The sequence below is a fragment of the Morone saxatilis genome, unplaced genomic scaffold, assembly GCF_004916995.1.
Source record: "Morone saxatilis isolate NCDOM2014 unplaced genomic scaffold, NCSU_SB_2.0 Contig15, whole genome shotgun sequence".
NCBI classification, from domain to species: domain Eukaryota; kingdom Metazoa; phylum Chordata; class Actinopteri; family Moronidae; genus Morone; species Morone saxatilis.
The window spans coordinates 15,792,215-15,803,602 of NW_023339707.1; the positions used below are offsets into that span (position 1 = coordinate 15,792,215).

At 37.0% G+C, this 11,388-nt stretch overlaps 1 protein-coding gene across 1 annotated transcript; it reads left to right on the forward strand.

The window, feature by feature from the left end:
* Positions 1–10,015: 10,015 nt before the first annotated feature.
* On the forward strand, positions 10,016–11,382 carry LOC118324595 (gigaxonin-like). Its single transcript, XM_035657016.1, has 2 exons — positions 10,016–10,785; positions 10,878–11,382. The coding sequence occupies exons 1-2, from the start codon at positions 10,680–10,682 to the stop codon at positions 11,048–11,050; spliced, it is 279 nt and encodes a 92-aa protein (XP_035512909.1). The 5' UTR covers positions 10,016–10,679; the 3' UTR covers positions 11,051–11,382.
* The last annotated feature ends 6 nt before the right edge of the window (positions 11,383–11,388 follow it).

Genomic DNA, 11,388 nt, shown 5'->3' on the forward strand with positions numbered 1-11,388 from the left:
TTTTGTGAAACACACAAATTATACACGACGGGTTTATTTTTGACTGAAGAGCAGATTGCACTGGCAATAAAATAAAATACCGTAGGCAGGAGGATCGAATTTCATGCTAGATCAACTCTGTGGCACCAGGCCAGAAGTTAATCAGTCAGAGGCAGGTTAGAGTAGATGTGAAGTAGAGAAACAGACAGTTTTGTACACAAGTAAACAACGTTGGGCAGGCAACACGCTCTGAAGTCTCTTCTAAGATGCATAGATCACGGAGCCAAAGTGCGTTGCAGACACAACATCACAAAGCCATGACCGGTGGAATTTTGGGTTTACAGAGACATGTAAGACTACTCTTGCATATTTACCAAAATTGACCACTAGTATTTGCACATTGTCACATAATGTGTACCACTTGACTTCTGGAAGTAAGAATGTGTAAAGAATTAGCTACAAAAGAGCTGGAGATTTTGCTATCAATACTGGCTCACAGATGGGTGAGACAACTACATAATTATACATTTTGAGTGAAGTATTCCTTACTCCATCCACTCATGAAAATTGGACAACTATGTCGTGCCTTCACCATCCTAAGGAAACAAATTTGCTTTAATATTAGCGTATTTCAGGAACTTAAAATACACAGGAAAATAAATTTTTACTCTTCTCTTGACTGGTTTTGCTAAGAATTTGACCACGTTATACACCGATCAGCCATAACATTGTGACCACCTGGGCAAGCCATATGCAACAAACTGCGATGAACTGTGTGTTCTGACATCTTTCTATCAGAACCAGCATTAACTTTTTCATCAGTTTGAGCTACAGTAGCTCGTCTGTTGGATCGGACCCCACGGGCCAGCCTTCGCTCCCCATGTGGATCAATGAACATGTAAAAGTTGCTCAGATCCTCATGCTTGCCCATTTTTCATGTTTCTAACACATTCACTTGAGGACAATTGTTCACTTGCTGCCTAATATAGCCCATCCACTGACAGGTGTCATGATAACAAGATAATCAGTGTTATTCTCTTCACCTGCCAGTGGTCAAAATGTGGCACCGGGTGCCTAGGTGGTCATAATGTTATGGCTGATCGGTATAATTGCCTGACTGAAGTCAAGTTACTCATCAGGAGAACTATAGATCTACACTGGGGACTAGTTGTTCCTTTTCTTATATCAGAGAAAGAACATTTCTACACTACACACACTACTGCAGCCCTAATAAAGACACTTTTTTACGTCTGCATCACTTGACAGAAGGTAGAATAGAACAGAATAGAATATAACTTTATTGTCCAGCTTTGGTCACACCAGATACGATAAAAACATCACATTACATCAGTGCAGCAGGTCAAAGAATCTTAACACGTTTTAACTACAAGTTTCTACTTCATTTTAAGTTATTATTATTATTGTTATTACTATTATTATTCTTAATTCTTATTCATCTGCATATACATTTATTTTACACTTGCTTTGGCAATAAAGCCCCTTTGAATTGGATATTTAAACTGCAATGTGTAATTGTTACTGACAAAACACCTGCTCTGCCTCTCTTCCTGTGTGTGCAATAAAAATGCCGTGCAATACACTGTCATAAAATTAAAGCATGTCACTGTCTGTCTGCTGTTTGCCATTTGGAGTCATACAGACTTATTCCAATACAGTGTCAGACTCACACTTCTTTTCCAATGCAAACTAACTCACGACGAGAGGAAAATGAGAAAATAATCCTTTTGGGACTTGGTTGGTCTAATTTATAATTTAGTTGCCCTCTGCTTACCCCACTCTCGGGACTGGAATAAAAATGAATTGATATTGCCAGAAGAACATTTTAAAAATAATTTAGAGAGATTACCTACTGTATCCTGTATGGGTGGTTTATCTACCAATATGTCTACCCACAAGAAAAACAACACTTTTAACAAAATGCTGAAAACTCTTTTATCTCTTTTACCCTCTTCAGAATTTATCCTCCTTGTGTTGATTGGTTACATTCAAATGGTTATAACTGTTTTTTTGTGTTTTTCACTTGACTTTAGTGTCCTTGTGTGTTAAAAAGACAGTTTTTGTAACTTAATTAATAAACCCTCTAACCCCTGTATCGAAGCAAAATGTAATCATTACATAATATACATTCAAATTTGTAAGCAGGGTCTGCCACAGATGTGGACTTTGACTGTGTTAGTCAAATCAAGTATAAATAAATCTAATATACAAAATTAATATAGTATAAAACTCATGAATAAAAATAAACATAATAATAAAATAAGTAATTATGTTTACAAAAGGTAATTTGAAAGCAATCGCATCAAATTAATTTAATGTATATCTGTTGTTTCACAAATTGACAAAAAGAAAGTATAAAAATGGAAAACACACACAAATGTGGAAATCATACTATGTGAACCACTTTATATTCATATATTCTCTTATTTTTATTCTGTCTATTCATTGGTGAATACATTAAACATGTTTTATTTACAACATGTTTATTTACCTAATTTATCATGTATATAGCTGAGAAAACCTGATTTGGGGCTTTCAAACTGTATATTATTTATGTCCATAGACTATAAACATAAAAACATTACAATGAAAAAACACAAAATTGAGTTACAATAAAATCCCTTTACACATAAATGTATTATAATTTTATTTCTTACAGTTTTCAATTGTATCTGTGTGTACAAATAGGGAAACAATATTAAACTAACTAGTAAATGTAGAATTGTAATATTTTGAATGGTTATAACAATCAATTTGTACATTGGTGTTTATGTAATTTCTCACGTACTATAATCGGTTTCTGGAAGCTTTATACTGTAACATTCACAAAATAGGATTTTTAACAGAGTTTATGCTGAAAAAAAACATGCTTGTGGGATAAATGCAGTTTTAAAAGGTCTAAACTAAAGAGCAAGCAGCAACATTTAAATAATTTATTCATATTTATTTCTGACATAAAACACAAGTTGCATTAAAAATTACTCATGAAAGAAAAAATGTTACAAATACCATTTACATTGCAACAATTCTGTAGTTTAATCAATTGACTTACTCTGGTGTATAGTCAGCAGGCTATTATTTCCACTTGCCTTCACTTTCTATTATCAGGAGGCTTCTTTGTTTACTATTAAACTGCAGTGATCAGTCCTCTTGCAGCAGGAAATACGACCCCATGGGTGACATAAAACCCAGGTAAGAACTGATGCTTTGAACCTGCTTTAAACTGACTAAGCCTTTTGGTCAAAATCCTGTTAAAAGCAAAAACGATGATCCTTAAAAATAAGAACAGCAGAACAGAAGAAGAACAACTTTTGTGCTGTAAAGACAGAAAAACATGCACACATGCAAACACACTCAGAAACAACCACACAGGCAGCCTCATCCGGCTGTTTTCATCACTCTTGGTGAAATATTGATCTCCTTGTCTGTTTCATAGCCTGTGTGATCAGCCCATCACTGTTCATTTACTCCAGCCCCACACATCTCTCTGCCAACCTCTGAGGCACCAATCTACTAGAAAAGAAAAGGCAACATATTTTCTGAGCTAAACTGTGGTGGATGGTTTGGTTTAAGGAATTGAAGCTTATTTTATTTTTTGATGTAGAGAAGAAAAAGGCATGTAGTGCTGGTATAATTAAACCTCTATCTGGTTTTGGTAAACCGTTTGCCCATATGTGAGAATATACAGTATAAGTTATTTACAGGGTTGGGAGGGTTACTTTAAAACTGTAATCCGATACAGTTACTACTTATCTATTCAAACAATGTAGTCAGTAACCTAATCCAAGTATCACAACATTAAAGTAAGACAACAGAACAATGTAACCTTAGAAAAGAAAATGGAAACCAAGATTTTTACCTTAAAAAATGTGGCCTCTGCTCAGTGTACTTTTAAAGAAAAACAGCAAATTTCAGGCAGTAGCCCAAGGACCATTTCACACCTGGAAGGAAGAACTTGCACTGTACTGAGATGCTGTTCTATAAAGACAAAATAATGGTGAAATTTTCTCCCAATTAAAAGTATTTATTTTCACTAGAGGCCATGATAATGCATTGGCAACTATTCGATTAGCTATGGTTTCACTCAAGTGGTGCAGTCATGTGAAGCGTTGTAGTGTGTAAGCACTGCACATGTGCATCGTATATTGTTCTTTATTTTAAAATGTATTTTAAAATTGTATTACAGTTACCTTTTTTGTATCCCAATGACGTAATTCTGTTACATGTAATCTGTTACTTCCCATGCCTGCGTATAGTTGTGGTTGACAGGAAGATTTAGATCTCTATAAATCTTGTTCCCTTGACCCTTGTCCTGAGCCTGGTGAACGGAATTTGCATCCATATCATACATAATGAAGAAGTCATGGAGCAGCTTGACATATGGGCTGCCATTAAGTTCTAGCAGGAAAATGAATGAGCATATACAATCACTGTTGCATTAACACACATAAACCAATTCAACTGGGCTTTCACACAGTGGAACAGAAAAGAAAAGCGGTTTTGATCTTATGAACACAACATTGATTATGATAATGGATTTTTTTTTAAAAAGGAAAGAAGAGAAATGTCGTAATTGTTATATAAGATCTGTGTTATGTAAGTGCTAACGGAGATCATACATGCTATATGTTAGTGTTCCCCTCCAAGGAAACACCAGAGTGGAGAGCCTTGCAGTGTTAAAAGATCATAGAGTGTGAACGCTAGAGCAAGTGTGTGTTTATGTGTGCCTGTGTGTATATTTTTATGAGGGAGAGAGAAAGACAGAAAGATGGGGTTTTGGGTTGCTAGACGGTTGAGGAGCCTTGCTGATAAAATGAAGTGATGAGAAATGATGAGACAGATAGTGCAGTGATGCAAAAGAGGAGAAATGGAATTTTGAGGAATATGTTGGAAAATGAGAAAGAACTGAGAGATGGGGAACACTGAGGAGATGAAGATCAATGGAAGCAGTCAGCAGAAGAGCTAAAAGGGCTGAGTGATTCAGAGAAATGGAGTGAGCGGCGGACGGATGTGTCGACAGAGAGTGAGGCGAGGAGTGACAGTGGAAGAGGCCGAGACGGAGAGACGAGATAGGGAGAGTGACTGAGAGATTGAGGGTAAGCAGAAAATAGTGTGGCTGGGTGAGAAAAGCAGAAAGGGAGGATGAGAGAAACCTTGTGGCTCCAGCTGAATTTGAGCTGAGTCATGGAGCACACACCTATTTTCCCTTCCCTTCTTAGACAATATTTTTTTATCTTATATAGTTTTAGGGCAAAAATATAGTTAAATACAACTAAAACAATTAACATTATTAGCAGTCAGTAATTGTAAGTAATTGTCTTTGTAAGTAAATTCCTGCAGCTGTCTGGAGAATCAATGCCTCTAATCCATTGAACAAGATTAAAAACTGACTTGAATGCAGATCACTTGCTTACTAGTAACTTTAATTGCGTATAATTTTATTGCAAATGTTTGATATTGCTTACAGTAATTGGAAGAATTATGATTCCCTTCTCACTCCCTGTATTCAAAATGTATTGTGTTTTATGAAATAAGAAATGATACAAAAGCAGCAGCATAGTCACATCATAATTGGCACAGTTGCTGAGTTTGTCCACATTCCTCATATCTATGTTGATCTCTTAAACAAGATAAATACATAATACTATAAAAGTATGAAAATGAATTAAATAACACAGCTACAGCCTCCACAGTCACCAGGCTTCAACCAATGTGTTAGAGCGCTCTCCATCTCTTGTTCCTTGGAGACTTTATGCCATGTTTTTCTGGAGGCTTGTGGTGGTCCAACACCTTACTAAGATACTTAATATTACTTTTTTCTTTGATTTGTCAACCATCTGTAAATTAGATCTTCACAATTCCTGCTTTTATGAAGCAGTGATGAAGCAGTAATTGTAATGAAAACAAACTGTTAAAATAATTAACATCCTGTGATACAGCTGATGCATCTTTTACATCTCATCTATACTTTAAAAAAACCCTTTCATCAATGCAGATGGGACTGAGCAGCCGTACAGTTTCAAGTTGTTTGTACTTTGCAGCTGTCTTTGGGAAAATGTGAGATAACAGATGGTCTCACATCCTGCTTTGTCTGTTGTTATCTCTTTACATTACCGCTCCCTTGTTGGTTTTGACAGTTTTAAATCATTACCAGCTTTATGTTTTATTCAACAACTTGCTCTGTGCCAAGTGTTTGTGGTCTTGTGTAAATGAAACTGCATGAAGAAGCGTACAGTCAGACACATACCCTGTAATTCTGTTGCTTTTGAAATACTTACAGGAGAACAACATCATCAATAAATCACATATGTCTGTTTCGGTTTTGACACAGGCAGGAAAACCAATGATAAACAGTCTGGACACAAACACACAATCAGTCAAGGGTATTGTATGACCACGCTGGCCTGACTCTGGCTCTGACAGCCATAGCTGCAGGGGCAGTTTTTAATGTATCAATAAGTAATTTATTATTATGTTAATATTACAGTTTTTATTGTTATTGCTGTATATAAATGAATAGGCCTGTCTAAAGTATGCAATTTGTATAATACGTAATAGGTATAACTCTCCATTCGGATCCTTTGAAAAACGTGATCTGTAATTACAAAACAAATTGAATCTGTAAGTTTCAGTATTTTTATTTACAGATCACTTTCGTCTAATCTCTTCTTCATTCCCAGCTTGCCTTGTTCTGTCCCCCTTTGTAAAACATTTAGTGGAGTAAAAGGATGAAGTTAAGTGGTTTCAGTGGAGCAGCATTTATTGATGACAGTGGCAGTGATGCCTTGTGGCTGTCAATGAGCAGCCATGGTGCTTTGGTGCTCAGTGGAACATATCTGCATTATTTCACTGAAAAAGTTAGAGAGACTCACCTCAGGCTCATTAATGGGATGTTAGGGTAAAATGAGTCTTGTGTGACTGGGTCATGCTCAGCAAGAGCACCAGGTCTGGTTTAATGAAGTGCAGGAATCATTCTGGACAGCTAGCTTACAGGTGATTAGGAGGCAGCAGGCAGAGTACTGGAGCATAACAGTTTATATAGGGAGTTTTTCACAGCATACATTTTTAACCTTTCATAAGAAAAGCACAAGTATTACAGGCAAAGCAAAACCTAATACACTACAATGCACCTTTGACTAGAGTTTGTTTTTCCTTTACATATATTTATTCATTTTCATTGGAGTGTGGCAAGATCTATGATGTCAGTGCCACTTAAACTTACTGAAATACAACCATTCTTATCATTCTTATTAAACATGTTAAATACATTTCTTTCCTCATAAAACATTTGCAAGGCCAATTCAGTTGAATATTTTCACATTTACATCTATGTTTGCTATAATGCATTCTTCTTCTTCATTCCCTTTGTTTATCCTTTGATACACTTTTCACCAACTGTCAATCAGAGAATAGCATGAAACTGGTGTGCAAGTCCTAGAGCACATGCAATACAAACAAAATGGGGACCCACTTAAAGAGATTGCTCTATAGCTAAATGTGGACTTGGACAGTACTTTGGCCATGATTAATGAAATCTTACAAGTCCAGAACACAAGTAAAGACTTGATTGAGAAAAACTGATACAGAAAACAGTCCACTCGCTACTTTGTGCATGTAATACAGCTGCTCTATGTCCTGTGTGAGCCAAGTGTTAGTAGGATTACAACATCAACATGCAAATTTTCTATTGACACAAAAGCTTAAGTTATCATCAGTCATTAAAAATTATGAAAATAACGTGATGCTATTACATTCTTTTACCCAATAAATTGTCTCTTGTATCTCTTATCCATGCCCTTCCTTCTTCATCACGTTTCACATTCTCAGTGTGACTGAGGAGATGAACATGAGGATGGATGTGTTCAGTGAAACGAAAAGAAATGCTAAGATAAGCTGTAGTTTGATTAGTGAGTATAGTGAGATTAGGACCATGAGTTGTTCCATCATGAGGCTGAATGTATAGCAGCCTGGGGTAGAAACTATACAAGAGATAAGCTGCAGGCTGTATGGCAGCTGGGAGTCTTATCAGTTCAATATCGCATAATAATGAGAGAATAGTTTCTACAGACTGTAAGAAGGCAGGCAGATGGTTTGTCTGTCTGCTTTTTTTTATGAACAACTGTGTCTTTGTACCACTCTACCTAATTTAGTATTGGGAGAAGTGTTTGATGTATTGTACAGTACCTCAGGACATAGGAATGAGGATAAATGAAAGATCTGGTAATGAATAGAGATGAGGATATCAGAGAACATAAATAACTGTATAGCCAATGGGCCTATATGAGCTGTTTTCCTCCAGATTACTTTGTTGTTTTATTTAAATTATCTTGACACATGATGAATAGAATAGATGTCTTAGAAATAATGATTTTAAATATTTTTTTGTGATTTCACTGAATAGTGCAATGCTTATCAGGATGCTGCAAAATGTCTATAACAGAGTTCTTGTAATTTTATTGAATACCAGTTTAGAGTATCTACGGTTCTTGTTTATTTTGAGTACTTTGGTAAATTCAGATTTCACCATCTAAGGACAGGTCCACAGCTAAAAGAGTACATGCAGAACACTATCCCGGTTATGACCAGGTTTTTTTAATATCTTGTTTTTGTGTTGTGCACATAAATGTAATATTTTTGTTTCAGCACCCTGGATAAGTACTGGTTTGAGAAAATAAAGAAGCAGCTCAACCCCATCAAATTAACACTGATACTTTGCTTTGGAGCTCTTACTGGCTTGAAAGATGTAGGACTGCACACAGACTCTTTTCATAAACTTCTTCTTTATTTAAACAGCAGAATCAAAGCCCCGGGTTTCAGTTTACACCTTCAACAGTAAACTGAAATATACTGGCTGCGTCACTCTGAGACAAACAAGCATTCTTTGGCCTGTAAATGGTTCAAATGTCTGCACAAGTGTGTTTTTGACTTGATGTGTTGCCTTTTCTTTTCCTTCTTTTTCTACCCAGTGTAGAATGCCTAACTCCTCTTTGCTGCAGTTATTGTGGCTGCACTACGTGGAGTCTGTCTATATCAGTGGTTCTAAATGTTGTTGGTGTCAAGAACCCCCACATTGATACGCATCAGGCCACAGACCCATATTTGATAAGATGAAGTCTCAGGGATCCACGTTTGATAAGACTTAGTTATTCCAAAACTGTCTATACTGTAGATTGGCAGATTAACAGTAAAGAGTGTGAAACCTATTAACAGAATAGTCAGTCTTATAGTTTGTTGGTATGGGGCTGCATAACATATACATTTTACAGAATGTTATAGATGATCGGTGTACATTCTCTCATTGGACTAACATCTAGTTAATGAAATTGGAAATTGAAAAAAATTAAATTGGGGGCGTCCGGATGGCTCACCTGGTAGAGCTGGCGCCCCATGTGCCGGGACTGGGTACTTGCTGCAGCAGCCGTGGGTTCACCTCTGAACTGTGGCCCTTTGCTGTTGCTTTTCAGCTGTCAATGTCAATTTAGGCCAATAAAAGCCCCCAAAAGTTATTATTATTATATTTGCACTATTAAGGCTTCTCCTCTCCATCTCAGCTCTGAGGAGCTTACTTCCTTTATTATCACCACCTGCTCTTTTGTTCTGATTTCTGTTGCTCCCCTTAATCGGGAAAGCCTAAGCCTATAATATAGTTGCCTCAAGTAGCGAAGATCAGAATGAAAGTGGAAGTTGGACAAGCTTCGAATTTCTTTTGAAATTCGAAGAAACAAATTTTCACAAATACGAGGAAGCAGTTCTGAGATCAGAATAGTGCTATATGAGAAGTAACTTCTGTTATGATTTGGCGCTATACAGTTGTATGCAGAAGGGCCCAATACAGAGAAGTCTAAAAAAACATGCATCCTATACCTGAAAACATACTGTACCTGTAGGTGTTTGTGAGGAAACTGAGAAAATAGTTGCATTAGGAATCACTGAACTAACAATACAGAAAATATCAGCTATTGCCATTATTTATAGGAGTGGAGCGGTTCACAAAATTGACCACTGTTTGCCTTTAACAAAATTCTGGCTAATAACTAAAGGAATATAAACACTAACTCATTGTCAAATCTTAATTAAAAGAATAGGTTTTCTAATTTCTGCCAACAAAAACTGCCGGCCACATTACTGCTGTAATCCCACAACCTCCACCACTGCATAGGGCTGCACATGATGCCACAATGGCAGCGGATCCTCTGTAAACTGTTGGCTACTCTGTTAGTCTTTTTGCCATTTCCAAAGCTGACTGACTGCACTCTACACTTCATCCATGCCAACCGAGAAGCTGCAATGAGTTTAAAGTCTTTTGCACCCCAATAACTTTATTTGAACTTTTTTTTTCTGTGCATGCTTGTTTGACCTCATAGCCTATTTCAAATGAATAATTACATAAATTAATATATACGTGTCCAACCTGTGACTAGCAAACCGAACAATTCAGATTTTTTTTACTTGAACTGTTCCATCCCTAACTCTCCATAATCCAGCGCTTTTTTGTGTGATTTATTTTTTTTTATGTCCATTATGGCTTTCAGTTGTTGGGGCCACCAGAACATAAATAAAGTACAAACTAAGACTGCACACTGTGCAATGGAGGCAAAATGTTCCTACCTTTTTTTTCAATAAAATTACAGACAAATTATTTTTGATACACATTTCTGTTGTGGTATGATGGGTGCAGGTGGATGTTTTTGGACGACCAGAACCTGTGCATCCAGACCAGCTCGTCCTTTGTTTACGGTGCTGTGCCCATCGGAGCCAGCATCTACGTAGTGGGAGACCTGGACACAGGTCAGTAAAAGAAAACCATGCAGAACAACAACAGAGTTCTGATGCATCGTCAGTATTGGAATGGTAATGGTTGGTGTTTCCCGTGTGTGCAGGAACAAGCTTCGACTACATCCGGGAGTTTCGCCGCAGCACCGGGACGTGGCATCGCACCAAGCCTATGTTACCCACCGACCTCTCCAAAACCGCCTGCGCCGCTCTGCGCATCGCCAACTGCCGACTGTTCCGCCTTCAGCTGAGCCAGGGCATGTTCCGAATCAGAATCTGACTCCACATTTGCACACCGGTACTTTCTACCTGCTGTAGTCTGGTTAGATGTTGAGGATTGTGAATGTCTTTTCAGAGGGTTAGGGTTTTTTTACTCAAGATTTTTTTCCTGTATGACTTGATGGGACAAAAGTTTGTCTAAACACGTTTTTAACATCATGGGTTTTGTGGATTTTTTTTTAGAACTCTAAATCTTTTTTTTTTTTTTAACATGGAATTTGATTGTTTTTTGCGTTGTGTTTTAATGGACATTCCTCACTTGTAATGTTTACTGGTAATAACGTTGCTCTGTGTGGGATTTAAACGTACAATATGTTATTTCTGCTGCTAGGGGGTCTC